Source organism: Sciurus carolinensis, chromosome 10 (assembly GCF_902686445.1).
Source record: "Sciurus carolinensis chromosome 10, mSciCar1.2, whole genome shotgun sequence".
Taxonomy (NCBI): domain Eukaryota; kingdom Metazoa; phylum Chordata; class Mammalia; order Rodentia; family Sciuridae; genus Sciurus; species Sciurus carolinensis.
Genome location: NC_062222.1, coordinates 83,588,833 through 83,604,181, shown reverse-complemented (window position 1 = coordinate 83,604,181; position 15,349 = coordinate 83,588,833). Strand labels below are relative to the sequence as shown.

Genomic DNA, 15,349 nt, shown 5'->3' with positions numbered 1-15,349 from the left:
AGTTTACTAAATCACATTGTCAGGTAACCTTGCATGAAAGGGTATATTAATATTAACATTTTTTCACCTGAAATTTTCTTTTTTTTTTATATGATGATTGGAAGTATGTAGAGTCCTTGATTGAAAGTAAATTTCTTCTAGAACTTTAAAGGCATGGTTCCATTAACTTCTACCATGAAGCTTTAACTTCTGATACTTATGAGAATTCCAAGATCTAATTCTGGTTAGAACATTTTAGAATATTCTCTTCATTCTTGGTGTTAGGAAGTTTCACAATGACTCATCTACATACAGGACTGTTTTTTTTTTTTTTATTTAATTTTTTGTGGTTTGTTTTATTTCCCCCTAGAGGCTCTTATGAGCAGAAGAAGCATAGCTCTGGGTTATTCTCTCATTGTATTCTTTTCCTCCTTTTCTTTGTTCTGGCTTAATAGAACTCCTATAATCAGATATGGGACTTCTTGGATCTTTTCCCTTGTGTTTCCTGGCTTTGTCCACCCCATCTCCTTGTTTTTTGGAAGATTTTCTTGTTATTTTCTAACTTCTTGTATTGATGGTTTTGAGGCTTTTTTTTTGTACTGGGAATTTAACTTAGGTACACTTTACCTTACCACTGAGCTACATCCCTAGCCTTTTTATTTTTTATTTGAGACAGGCCCTCATTATATTCCTTAGGGCCTTGCTAAATTGCTGTGGCTGGCCTTAAACTTGTGATCCTCCTGTCTCAGCCTCCCGAGTCAGTGGGATTATAGATATGCACAACTGTGCCTGGTAGCATATTATTTTTTGTTGTCATCTTTCTCGCTCACACCTTCTCCTCTCTCTCTATATCTATATGTATATCTAGATATAGATATATAGACATATATAGAGATAGATATATAGATATGGAAGATATGTATATAAATATATATATAAACAAGAAAAGGTTTCAGAATGAACAGATGATTAGTTTAAACATATTTAATGTTTTATTATATTATATTTAAATACATTAAACACATACATATATGTGTACACATATACATATATAATGTTCATATGTATTTGTTTGTTCTGAGAACCTTTCTTTGTTCTGTTTTTCATAGCATCTTGTCTGTATTTTATAGATACATTATTGTCTTGGCTTTCTGCTAATTAATAAGAATTTTTAGGTGTTCTAAATTCTATTTATTTTTCTAATTTATTTTGTCTCTTTTCTTTATGGTTATCTCTTAAATGCTTGCTTGATCTGCCTTCCTCTCTTGAATGCCTGATGCTCCTCAATTATCCATTTGCATTTGAGAAAGAGCACTTGCTTTAGAGTGTATTATCCCAAGAGGGTCTTCTAGGGTCTAGAATTCAGAGGGCTTTGCTCTGTGGTACAGACCCTGCACTAATTATCTTGGTCGTTGCTGAAATTCTCTTTAGTAAAGAGCCTGGCAGTGTAAATGCCTTGGCTGCTGCTAGTGATCCTGTCCCCTGGGATGGTGTTAAATTTTGGTGCATGGTATTTCCATTAATTTGTCCCTTTCAGCCTACATCTTCTGACTCCATCTACTTGGAGTCTTTCAGTATGGAGCTTCTTCAGAAGTGGGAAAATCTCTTTTGTGACTCCATGTCCCGCTGCATGTATTCAACACAGCAATTTCTAAATAGGGTCAATGGTGTTAGGTTCTACTACTCTATTTGCTTTTCTTCTTCTTATAGAGCATTTGAAGTCTGTTGTCTGTGTTGGTCTTTCACCAGTTATTTTGACTGATGTGGCTTTATACTACTTTTTTGTTTAGTATTTTTGTTAGAAATATCAAAGAAGGGTGTGGAAGTAAAACCATTTATTAAGTCATATGCTAAGTTTATTATCTTAAATTAGTAACTTTCTTAAAATATTTAAAATGTACATATTTCATCAAACCAGAGCATTCCTTAATCTGATGAATGATATTTTACTATTATGTTGTATTTGATATTTTACTATTATGTTGTATATAAATACATACATATATATGTATATATATATATATATATATATATATTTATATGCAAGAGAATAGGCCAAACTGGATAGTCACACACTGGTACATGTCCAGTCCTTGCAATGATGTGACTGCAGGAACCTACTCAAATTTCTCTTTAACTTGGTTTAGGGGCATTTTGTGAAAATCAATTTGGGTTGGTAGCTACCTGGAATGAAGGCTGTGAGATGTTCCTTTACTGCTTTCATATTCTGCCATTGATAGGTCTTCCCTGTTCACACTTTTACTAACTACCATGGGCTTGCTGCAGGTACTACTCTTTTTGGTTTCTGTGAGGTAAGAAGGTCACAAACTATTTTAGATATATCCACCTATGTTTTCTGGATGGAATTTTTTGTTCATAGTTTTATATTGTGCATGTGTACATGCATGGTGTGTCTGTGTGTATATGTATACTCACGTGTGTGTATGTGCATTTGAGAGAACTATTAAAGAATCATAAATACTATAATCACAAGGACAACAGATTCCTTGTATCACTTTATAGTGACTTTCCTATTTAATAAATTTTCCAACCATGGTCTGTTTCTGAATGCTTTTTTATGTGTGTGTATGTGTGTGTATGTAAGAGAGAGGGAGGGAGGGAGGGAGGGAGGGAGAGAGAGAGAGAGAGAGAGAGAGAGAGAGAGAGAGAGAGAGAGAGAATATGAAGAGCTTTTCAGAAAATCAAACTATTTTAAATCACACTAAAAATTAAATATCCAGTGCAGTATTATTATAATGGGAGTCACCATGAATTAAAGTGTTTTGCATTTGCTGGTTGAAATTTAAAAGAATTAGAAGAGGTGAACCTTGTGAATTTGACATCTAAGACCTGATACTGAATCTTGGGGGAAAAAAACTCACAAAAAAACCCCAGAAAAACAAAAATGAAAACCAGGTGAGAACAGAGTGAAGGAAGTTGAGGTTAGAAGAGTATCAGAGGGGCTTGGATAACAGAGGCTGTAAAGAATAGAGAATGGTCTTTGAAGGAAGAGGGTGGTGAGTGTGCTCTTCTATGACGTGGGTGTCCTACTGTGATCTGACCCCTGCACACTTCAGCTCTCCATGTAAGGGAATCTTCTCCATTATCTTTGTCCCATACATTAGGGATGACTTCAGTTTTGGCTGAACTTCACTCTCATACTTTGATAGTTATCTGGGTCTTTTGATATCTTCTTCTTTCCTCCAAATTTCTTCCACTTCCCAAGTTAATCGTGTGCTTCCAGTGATTTCAGTGTCACTTACCCCTCAGGCTTTTCTCTGTCCCAGGACTCTCCTTTCCTTTGGCCCAGGCTGGACTCCGTGGCCCAGGCTGGACTCCATGCCCCATTTCTCCTGCATCCTCCCCTCCTGGTTCTTGCTTTGCAGGGTTTTTTCTTTTCCTCCTTATCATTTCTGCCTTCAGCTCGTTCTGTTGACTGACAGACTTTTGGGCAGCTTGGCAGAGTCCTTTGGTTCTGTTAGTTCTGGACCAGCAGCAGACTTCTTCCTTATTTACTCTCAGACTTTCTAAGTCTGAAGGCTCTTGGAGGGTGCATGCAGCATCCACAGGAAACGGACTTCGTACAATTGTGTTTAGAGTAGTAATTCCAAATGGAGTTCAGATGATACCCACTGCATTATTCATTCACAAATATTTATGAGGCTCCACTAATGCCAAGCTCTGAGGCTAGACCTGTGAACAAGACAAAACCATGTGCCTTGACTGTGGGCTCTTGGAATTTATATTACAGAAAATCATGAACAAATAAAAAATAAAAAATAAAAAATATTTTAATAAAAAATAAATAAAATAAAAGCCTCCTAAACAAAACAATTAAAAAACAAAAATAGACAAACTGATTTCTTAGTTATAAAATTCCTTCAGAAAACTCCTAATTACTGATGATATTTTTAGTTACTTAGTCTAATAGTTGCATTTTATGTATTTATGTATTTTATTTAAAAGATGGGTAATGGGACTGGATTGGGAATCTTAATAACCTGCCTGTTTTTAAATTACTTTTGGTAGGAATAGCTTTTGATAATCTGTTGCGATGAAAAACTAAGCCATTCCTTCCAGATAGTCTCAGATTTACTGTGAATGTTGCAAATGATTTATTCTTCTTGTCCTATTCCTGTTTTTAGTGGTTGAAATAGGAAGAAATTGTAGTTGGAGTAACTTGAAATGTGGAAAGCCAATATGGAAATAATGGAGAATTGGCTTACTATACATTGTGGAATTTCACAAATACTTGGCCATGATGATGTAGGACATTCAGAAGCATGTGGTATTATTGTCTTATAATTGTATTGATATTGATTTTAGCATCCTTTCTTCTTTGTCACAGAGTTGTGGTTTGGTTCTGTTTGATCACAGTGGCATACAGAATAGTTGAGTTCAATACTTTTCCTGTTCTTTTCTTTATGAAAATGAAAAATTGAAGAAATACAGTTTCCATCTTTGGGAACAGCTAAGTTGAAAACCTAGAACTTACTTGTCTCAAACATCCTTAACAATGTTATGCTGCACATCATTGACATGGAAATAGGATATATTCTTTGTGGTGGTACATTATACTTTCTCTTCTTTGGACATGATGAAGTACATGTGTTTATTTATGTAAATAACATAGACCAGTTTTCTTTATAGAAGAGGTGGAATTAGTATTAAGAGATCTCAGTTTAAATTTCAGTTTTACCATTTGCTGTATGACCATGAACTTAACCTTCTCGAAGTTCATTTGTTTACCATAAAGTGGTAATAATAATACCAATCTTCCAGTGTTGATATGAAGATTAAGATATGTAGGTTAAAGTAGCTAGTACTAGAAAAATTTAGTTAACCATTAAGTTTGGATGAAGACATCTTTAATAAATTTGTTATGTCTGTAAAGCAGGGGGATTATCAGTGGATAAGGGGGGTACAGAACACATTAACAGAATTTTGTCACTACAACAAAATACCTGAGATAAACAATTTACAAAGAGGAAATATTTATTTTGGCTTATGGTTTTAAAGGTTCAGGTCACTTGGTCCTTCTGCTTTGGGCCTGTGGTAGAACAGTAGTACATTGTGGTGGGAACTTGTGGCAGAGAAAGTCTGTTCACCTCATGGTATCTGGGAAGAAAAAAAAAAAAAAAGAGGAAGTGGAGGGTGCTTATATCCGCCTCACACAAACATATCTACAGTGGCCTAATTTCCTCTTACTAAGCTCCACCTCCTAAAGGTTCCACCACCTCCCAATAGTAACACAGGGTGAGGATTAAGCCTTCAATACTGGGAGCATGGGGTGGGCGGGGGAGTATTCCATATCCAAACTATACACATGCATTTTCCTGAAATTACATTTACTATTTGTTTGTGGTCTCACACAGTTGCAGAATTTTCTAACATGAACACCCCAATTCACCTACATGTCTAAAACTTGTATGTTACTGTGGTTATTTTTTATGCTGAAAATGTTATATATTCTTAAGAGAAAAGAACCAGTGTATTTCATAGACCATGAGCTCTTTGTTTTAACTTTTCCCTGTGTACTCTGTTGGCTCATTATATAGTTTGAGGCAAGAGTTGTATTTATACATATTTACATTTTTATGTACACATTTAAATATCATTCTTTTCCCATGCCATACATTCTCCTTACCCCATTTTATTTTATCTAGTAGAATTGCAAAGGATTTTATGAATTGCTACATGTATGCTAAAGAATAACAATGATTTTTAAACAGTACAGAATGTAATTAATTTTTATAGAAACAGTGTGTACCTGCCAAATGGGTACTTTGCAAATGAAATTGTTTTTGATTGTGTGAAACTGCTTGAAAATATGATTCTCCAAAACTTTTTTTCCCCCCTTATGGCAAGAAAACAGTGATATGGAAATTAATTATGACTATGCACTCAAGACTAGTTCTTCTCTTAAAAGACAAAACAGAACAACAACAACAACAAAAACTTTAAAAACCCCACAAAGTTTCTTTGGATCAAGAGCAGGGCCAAGACATTTGTTTGTCCTGAAGTCAAATTCCATGCATGTATGTGTTTGTCTGGATGAACCCAACTACTCTGTATAACTGTAAAGCTCCAAGAAAAGGAAAGAAAGAAAAGAAAAGAGAGTTGAGAAGAGAAGAGAAGAGAAAAGAAGAGAAGAGAAAAGGCAGGGTCTACAATAGTAGCTTTGAGTGATTCACCACCTACCCCAAAAAGTAACACACTTCAGGGTACCTTTGTATTTGATCTGTTTGGTACAAAGTGACATTTTTCTCTAGTCCCCTGATGCACTCAGGATTGTAGTATAACAAATTTGTGTTATAGGCCCAAACTCTATATAGAAAGCACTGATTTATTTTGACAATGTGCCTTATTGCATGTCAGTTGCAAAATGTACACAATAGAATGTGTCGTTAGGGACCTGTTGTGTAACAGCTTCTTGAGTTTGCTGAAATCCACACACAAATTTCTGATTCCCACATGTAATCTGGTTTGTAATCTTTTGGCTCTTATCCTGTCTTCTTTGATTTGGTTAATACATTTCTGGAAGAGTCTGATCAAACAGTGAGTTTCCAAAACAAAGTATTTATGTATTTGGGTGTATAGGTGAGGATTCAAAGGAAAAACCAAATAGAATTATTTTTTGTGTTTATGCAGGAAGGATGCTAATCGAATGATTTCCTTGAGATTGGACAGTTTGGAGCAGTGGTTTGGAGGACGGAAAGTTATTAGAATTACCCTCTGGCTACTCCAACTTACATGTGCTTCTTCCAATTTTGAGTAGGACATACCTGTTAAGATGACTGTTTTATTTTGAGCATTGATTCTCAAACTTTATCATGTTTTGGAACCACTTGGAAGGTTTGTCAAAAGCCACATTGCTATGCTCCATACCCAGAGTTTTGATAGAGTTCATCTGGGGTGAGTCTCAAGAATTTTGCATTTCTGAGTAGTGCCTAGGGGATACAGATACTGCTTGTCTAGGCACCACACTTGGGAACCACTGATGAAGAGCATTGGGAAACATCTGTCCCTGGTTCAAGGTGTTGTGGAATGGGGGTGGGAGTTTGAGAGGGGCAGAGACTGAAAAAAATTGGAGAATACTGATCATTTGCTTAGTTACCTGGAAACTTTGACTTCTGCGCTCTTACAGTATATCACAAGGTTAAATGTTGGTGAAACTGTTAATTATTCCTATTACTGGGAATTGGTAAATTTGAGAAGGGGCAATAGATTTGAGTGTTTCTTAACATTAACCTTATCTTTCTCATCTATTTCTTGCATCTTTCTTTAACCTGTGCCTTCCTCTGACACCCTCCCCTTACAAGATAAATATAGATAACTCTACTGTAACTGTTTCAGAAGTGAGAGAAATGATGAGATAGTATATCAGGTTTCTTGGAAAAGTGAACACATCAATAAAATTTACCATTATAATAAAAACCTTATCCATTTGTCTTTTGACCTCTGTGGTTTTTAGCAATTAGGATGGTGATTGGACTGAAATATACCTTTGCAGTATTTATAGAGCTTTCAAAGCAAATCAATATGTTTAGGCTGTTGCTCAGGGAATTTAACTTGTTTAATGAAAAACTACTTTCAAATTATTTCAACAGAGCCACTAGCATACATTTGATTGATAATTAGAAATCAATCTGGTGTATTCATCTACATGAGCTACTTTTAAGTAGTAAGTCTTATTAGGATTGCTAAGGCTACATTTCTTTAAGAATATATAATTCAAATTTCTTCACTTTCTCAGGCAGACGTTTCACCCTGTTAGTCCAAATAACTGGTTTTGTTTTTAAATGTAAAGTGCAAAATTATATCCATTCATCATTTTCTATTAGTATTACTCTCAGCATTGTTTGGGGGCATTCAAGTTTGTACCTGATGTCTTTTGTATGGACGTTAGAAAGTGGTTACAGTTCAAAGCAGAAAATGTGGCCTTCAGAGGGGTTCTTTTAATTTTTCTTATGAAGCACTTTTTCTGATGTTACTTTCCTTTAAATAATGCCCTGTGCTCAAATTTTCCTAGAATAAAACACCTACCAGGTAAAGGATTTAAGAGATCTAGGCCATGCTTACTCAATGAAATGCAGCAGAGTGGAAAATACCCTGTCTTGCCAGCTCAAGAAAACTATGATTTTTCTTATCTGGTAGTTAAAGGCTATTATATTATTTAAAGAACTGCTGTTACGTAGACATTAACTTATTAGGAGTAGATTTTCGTCTCTTGTACAATTAGATGTTGGGGTTTCTATGCGAAGGAATTAGTCTGTAATCTAAAGAATGATTTAGAAGCCAGTGTGAAGCTCTGTTTGAACCTCTGTGCTTCTTTTCAACCCTTGTCCTTTTGCTGTGAAGACTAGCCTGAGTCAGATCATTGAGGATTAATAATGAATGCATTACTCAGCACCCTGCAGGGGTTGGGTCAAACACCCTGGCTTTGAAAAGTTACTCTTTTGCTTAGTAAGCCTAGAAATTTCAGGTCCAACTGCAGAATGCAAGTTCAGTATTCTGTTGATTAACATGGTCCACCTGAACATGATGTATGGCTGTTCTTGATGTCCTTTCTTTCTACTTGTGTGTAATAGTGTCTAGAATAACTGGAGGGCTCACCAATTAATTTTACCTACAACTGTGATAGTGCTGAGAAGATTGGCTCCCACGTAGTATTCCTCATGAAATGCATCTTTTGATTTAAAGCAGAAGTTTGGCATGTTGAGAAGGATGTACCTATTTTAGATTGGCAAATGGGAATGCAGAGAAGCAGGGGAGCCTGTGAGAACAGGACTATGAGGCAGAGAGTGGGGATTCCAGATCAGATAGAAACCCACTAAGGAGAACTATTGGTGACTGAAATATCTCTCAGAGAAGGGAAGGCAGGTGGCTTTTCTGGTGGATCAGAAAGAGTAAAGTGGTGTTCTAGGAAGGACTGTCAAAGCCTGGGGCGAGGAGGTCCTGGCTTGCACCTAGGCGTTCTGCTGCTGATGAGGAAGGAGCTGGTTTCTGCAGGCCATGGAAAAAGAAAAGAAACCAGGGATGTTAACTTGTGTGTGAGAAGGCAGTGACAAGTGAGCCAAACCAGAGGAAATTTATTTTTATGCTTATTGTTCTAGAAGTTTATTTCAAAGCTGAACTTGTCTTGAAATAGAAAAAGGCAATAAGACTTAAAAGTATTTGGGATTTTACATTTTTTCCATTTGACCATGTCTGTACTCCAGCCTGAATTCTGGAAAATTCTTCAGGAGAATCCTAATGTGGTTAAAAGCATCATCATCATTCTCATCATTGTCTATTAGTGTTTATGATTTGTACAACCAAGGTCTTAGTCTTGAAGATATAGCTTTAATTAGAAATCACTTGTGTTTTTCCAGGTAGTCCAGCCATGACCCATAGGAATCTGACTTCCTCCAGTCTGAATGACATTTCTGATAAACCAGAGAAGGACCAGGTAAGCAAAGAATTCTTAACTCTTTGAAATGTGTGAGTGAATATGTATCTAAACGATGCTGGGAAGAAAATAGAGATGATGATTGCCTCCCACAACATGGACCATTATGCATAGATGGAGGCTTGCACTGTACCTGAAGGAAGGTAAGCAGTATATGAAGAGGTCTGGGGTCAGAAGAGAAGAATTTATGTCTTGACTCTAACCTTTGTGGATTGTGTTGGTTTGGGCAATTTAAACCTTGGAGTTATAGTTGGTTAGCTTTCAAATAGCAATAGCCTCTGTTTCAGGAGCATTGTGAAGATTAAATGAGATAATTTATGAAAGCGTTTGGGCAAACTATAAAGAGCTAAGAAATGTTGGCAGTTGTTAATTTTGGAGGGATACTGCAGGCACAGGTACTGATTGTTAAATTATCTCTCTAGCTTTATATTTGTTTGTCTATTAAAACATGTAGCTAATAGCCTATTTGAAATGAAGAGCAATTGGGTTTTGAATCTGCTTTCTTTTGAAAAGAGTGTGATATAAAATGGGCCATTTTCCCAGTTGGCTGTGTCTACCTGTGGAGAGATTGTATTTCAAGAATATCAATATCAATAGTATATCAATATTTTTTTATGAAAGGATGCTTCCTGATTAATAAAAAAGTTAAAGCGTCAAAGAAATCAGAGTGGCATATTTTTAAAATGACAGAAATCCCAACCCATTTCCAGGTTTATAGGGGAGGTGGCTATGTTGGAAAGGGCAAGAAACATAAAGCAAGTACCATGGACTTGGTACTTGTTTCAAAACTGGCTAGTTGTGTGATGGACACCAGTTTTCTACCTTGTTAAATGGAAACAGTAATACATGGCTCACTTTAGAAAATCAAGTGTCTGATTCTTGCTCCTATAACTGTCTTGTCCTTTGATAGAAGAGTGTGATTCTAGTTGGTTTCATGCTTGACATGCTAATTGTGTATCATTTATATGACCTTATTCTTTCTTTCTCTCTCTTTTAAGTAGGGTGGCTTTGAAGATTTCTTTTTTCACACTTTGCTATTTTTTTCTAAAAAAGGCAATATTTATGACAGTGTTCCTCTTTAACTGGCAGCACTTGTAGTAATGACAGAGGTTAGGAATGGTGAATTCTAAAAAGAACAGGAAAGGTGAAATTACTTTCTTTCTTATGAAATGGCTCTTGGATTCTTTTTACCTTCTTCTCACCAGTGATGCTTTAAGAGGGCTGTCATCATCTCAGATCTGGATTGTTAGAAAAACCTTGGGAACTAAGTCTTTTTCTCCTAGTTCAATATGCTTTTCATATTATTGCCATCATTTTTCTTCTCTGGATTGGAAATTTAAAATGACTTCCTATTGAGTTAAGTTTGGAATTTCCTGTATGACTTTTAAGATCCTCTGAAATCTGGTGTTGTCCTTCCCATCTTCATTTATTTGTTCTTGTTCTCCAAAAGAGGGACTTCTTGTTTTGATCAGGACTGATCACTTTTCTCTACCTTTATTTACCTGGAGATTAATTCTTGACTCCTTGACCACCTCCTGGATTTTCTCCTTCCTTCCATCAATAATAATCAGAGAGAAGGTCATTTAAACATTGGATACATTGGTAGGTACATACCTGTAGCAGAAGGAGGACAACTCAGACCACTAGGATTTCCTTCAAAGATATTTTGCACATTTGGCTTCATTGAGTATTTACCAAGCAGTGTTCATTATTTATGTTGTTTGCTAGGGATCTTGAAATTGGGTGAGGCAGTACACTGGTTAGGTTAGGTATATCTGGTTGTTTTGAGGAAGACTTTTTTTAGGAACACTCTCCTCTGGCCAGGAATTGATCAAAAGGCAGCTGGTAGATGCTGGCTGAGAGAAATTTCTTACCTTCTTGGGTCTCTTTATATTTGGGTATATGTAGCAGTTTGATGACTTATACAAATTACTTAAGATTTTGTTTCTAGCAACAGAAGAAATATGTTGGGACATTATGATTTTTTTGAAGTTCATTTTGCTATAAAACCTGTGTGACTGGGTCCTTAAAACCAGAATCTTCATTGTCTGTCATTAGCATCTCAAAGTTATGAAGGTTCATGTTAAGTTGAAGCCAGAAAATTTAACTCAAGAGTTTTGTTCCACTGTTTCAAACCCAGCAAAGGAAGGTTGGTGAATATACTGTTATAAGAGCAACTGTCCATTCAAATTGTCTATTGCAGTAAGATACTTAATCTAATGAGTTCTTCAGCCCAAGGAGAGGAAGTCTGTTCTTTACTTCCTACCAAAGAGCTTGAAGAGGAACTGTAATTGATTTATGATGTCTTCCACGACCAAAAGTAGAGGAGGAATTCAAAGCAGCATTTCCTGTTTCTTTCTGTACCTTCTCTCTTAATAAGTAGAAATACAAAAGAACCTAGCTCATTTCAGGGTGAGAAAAAGGATGGACTAGCAAATAAGATGAAGATGAAGATATGGTAAATCTGACCCCCACCCCCCTTTTCTTTGTTTTACTTGTTTTAACACAACGAACCTGGGCTTTTATTTTTTTAACCTGTTTTTCCTCCGTTGGGGTAGGAAAAAAGATTGCCAGGCTTAAATTTGTTTTGAAAAAGCTTTTGTAATTAATTAGCCAATGTCCTGGAAGTGAGCTTGGCAGTAAAGTCAAACTTGTCTTGTATGCTTATCCAAGTTGGCCCAAAAAAACTTTCATCCAACTGTGACTAAAGTTTCTGATTGACTGATTATTCTGCCTGAATACAATTTGAACAGTTGTGATGGTGCCTCACGACTTCCTGGAGCTATATAACTTCCCAGTAGCACAAGGGATGGTTTTAATGTTCAGAGTTACAAAGAGGAACAGAACAGTTCTTTCTGACAGCTACATAGTGACAAAATTTGAGGGCATATTTTTTATGAGATTCTGTTTTGGGAAAACAGAAGAAACAAATCTGTGGACTGCACTTTTTCTTTCTGACTGTGCCAAGCCTCTGTACTTAGGATTTCAGTAGCTGCTGCCTGATTGAGAAATAGCTCAAAATAGTTAACAGCAGAAGAAAAGCATAGCCAAAATTTAGGTGATTCAATGCTTCAACAGTATTCCAACTTGGATGTTATATTTATTAAGCAGAAAAACACCTGTGGACAGTAGATTAAAAAATACATCTGGAGCTCATCTATTTGTAAATCTACATAAATAATCTCTTCTATTTTGTTGCTATGGAGTATTTTTTCTTGCATTATCCAGTTATCTTCCTTGATTATGTTAGTTGGAGTTGCTTTTTATCCCCCTTTTTTCCTCTCCTGATCTTTTAAAACTTTACACCTGTATTAGATAGGCGCTCATCAAATGAAATGTCTTTAATTTCAGTTTTCATGTGCATATGGAATTAGCTGAGTGGATAAGACATTTTTTTCTCATCATTTTACTTTTGTAGAAATGCTGTGCTTTTTGGTACAATAACTTCAAAAGGAGTTGACTGCCTTCAGGTTTATCAACAATGCAATAACTATCACACAATTTATGTTCAACTATAAGTGAAATGGCAGTCTGGAGTTTGCAGTGAATGCCAGAGATACACAAATACCTGACAGATTCTCAGGGAGACGTGCAAGGATCACATAACCTTGTAGCTGCTTATCTGATTCTCAATTCCTCCATACTTATTATTTAATGAGCTTCCCTGAGAATGTATCCCATTGGTCTCCTGGTACAATTCGACCTGATGTTAATATGTAAAGTATTTTATAAATTGTTAGCATCATCTATTGTTGATTATCTTTAAATACACTTGGCTACCTTTTTATTTTTTAAAGTCTTGGTCTTCTATGGAAGTAAACCTAAATTTAAATACTTTGTCAGAGAGTAAGAGGATGAAACCATTAAGTCTCATTTATAAACTTGTAATTGCTAAGCCATGACTGCCATAAAATGAAATCTAGAAGAAAACACTCTGTAGCTGACTGACTCCTAATCCTTTTCTTGCACATCTATGACATAGGAGCAAGTCATCCTCTCTGACTCTGACTCTTTTTGACTCTTTCATGGTTTTGAAGGTATGCTTCCATCGCACGGCGTACGTGGAGCTTCCCTTAGCCTTAGCTGGTTTGTATTTACGGTGACAGAAATATATGCAAACATCTCGTTTTCTTTTTTATGTCTCAGACAACACTGCAGTTTACACTGAATATGGATGGTCTTACCTCACCCCTCAGGGGAGGCACAGTGGCGGATAAAGGATCATGATTTCCAAGGTTATTTTAATACTGGTCTTCAGAACATTTTCAGAGACCAGTGAGGCACTGCTGTATCAGGACAGCTCCAGGGGGAATTGCATCTGTGAAAACTTGAGAACAAAGGTGTGTTGTGAGCAGGCTGTTACAGTCCTTGGTCACTACAGTTTTCCTAATTGCTGTGAGCATCCCCATGGCTCAGTGACCACAGCTTTCTTTGGGCCACATGTTTTGGAAGGGAACTTGTGTGGCCATGATTATCTTCAGATTCCTTTCAAACCAAATCAGCTTGCATTTAGATAATTAATAGAACTGATGTTTGTCATCACCTTTTTGTCTAATAGAAATTTGACTTAATGTAGCTTCCTTTTCCCACCCTGTGTTCTGTCCTGTGGTCTTAAAGTTTTAACTACTGGTGGGTGGTGGTAGAGTTTGAGAAGTACTGATATCAGTACTGATTTCAGGAACTTAGGTTTTTTAAAGTTGGAACAGTTGAATTTTCCTTTTATTAATGCTGTACTTTCTTGAAAGCCCTTTGGCTGGATTAGAAAACCAGCATTCAGTTAAATTAGGTTCTGTGCCAGGTTTAGAATGAATCAGACAAACCTGTGTGAGTAAACTAAGTGCAAATTGTTTCAGAACCAGAAAACAGCAATACCTTATAACAAATCATAACCATAGTAGTTGTAAATATGTACATGCAAGAATTCTTTATCTGCTACAGTAACATGTTCTTATTTATAATCTTTTTAAAAATCTTAAGTTTTCTAATTCAGGATTACACAAAATTGCTGTAAAATTTAAACCAGGCTAGTGTGAATAAAATAGAAAGTAATAATTCTTAAATTCCAGTCCTTCAAAGTAACCACTATTAGCAGTTCAATGTAGAGTCATTTTGACTTTTTTGATGCATACTTACATGCTTCCACATATAAAAGAGAAATGGGATCATATTGTTCTATAACCTCATTATTTTTAACCTACGAGTACCATGGAACTTACCTCTTTCTTCTTAAGGGCTGTATAGTACATGTGAATCTTATTTTTTTGAAATGGTCTTCTATTAATTGATACTGAGTTATTTTCAATTCTGTGTGATTACAAGTAATCCCAGATGAATATCCTTATTGTAATTTTATGTTTTCTGTCATGAGTATTTCTGGAGGAGAAGTTTTTCTAAGTGCAATTGCTGGGTCACCATATATTGCCAGCACAATTAACTTCTCAAAAAATATACCAGTTGTGCCCTAGACTTTTTAAACACTTCAATAAACCTCCTCCACTGCCAAGATGCTGCTTGCCACTCAGGTGTGAGTTTCTTCTTTATGATTCACTCCACTAAAAGTTCAGCAATTCAGCTAAAGTGAAGAGAATTTCAGTAACAGCATCTGTCTCCCAGCTCACTTTGGGACTTTCTTCAGAAGCTTAAAATACAGAGATTAAAACCAGGTTCGTGTTCCTGGTTTAATTGGCTGTCTGAGCTGGCTAATCGCCTGTATCCTGAGGTAAGGAGGTGAAAAGTACAGTGGTTGTAGCCTTGACCACTTGTGTTTCTTATTGCTTCAGCTAAAGGTGTTGCTATTCCCAGCTCACAGAGAAAGAGAGCGAGCTTTTTGGGCTGTGTAGGAATTTCCTTGGCAACCAAAAATGGCTTCCTCTCAAGAGCCCTTCTTGGTGGTCAGCATTTGGAAGAAAAACAATTAAA

The 15,349-nt window shown here is 36.1% G+C and overlaps 1 protein-coding gene across 4 annotated transcripts in view; it reads left to right on the top strand.

The window, feature by feature from the left end:
• Slc4a4 (solute carrier family 4 member 4) overlaps positions 1-15,349 on the top strand; it is a 424,936-nt gene that overhangs the window by 275,142 nt on the left and 134,445 nt on the right. For all 4 annotated transcript variants that reach the window (XM_047565890.1, XM_047565891.1, XM_047565889.1 and 1 more), the window contains one exon: positions 9,354-9,430. In XM_047565890.1, coding sequence (XP_047421846.1) covers positions 9,354-9,430 — 77 coding nt within the window. The remainder of the gene's footprint in view (positions 1-9,353; positions 9,431-15,349) is intronic.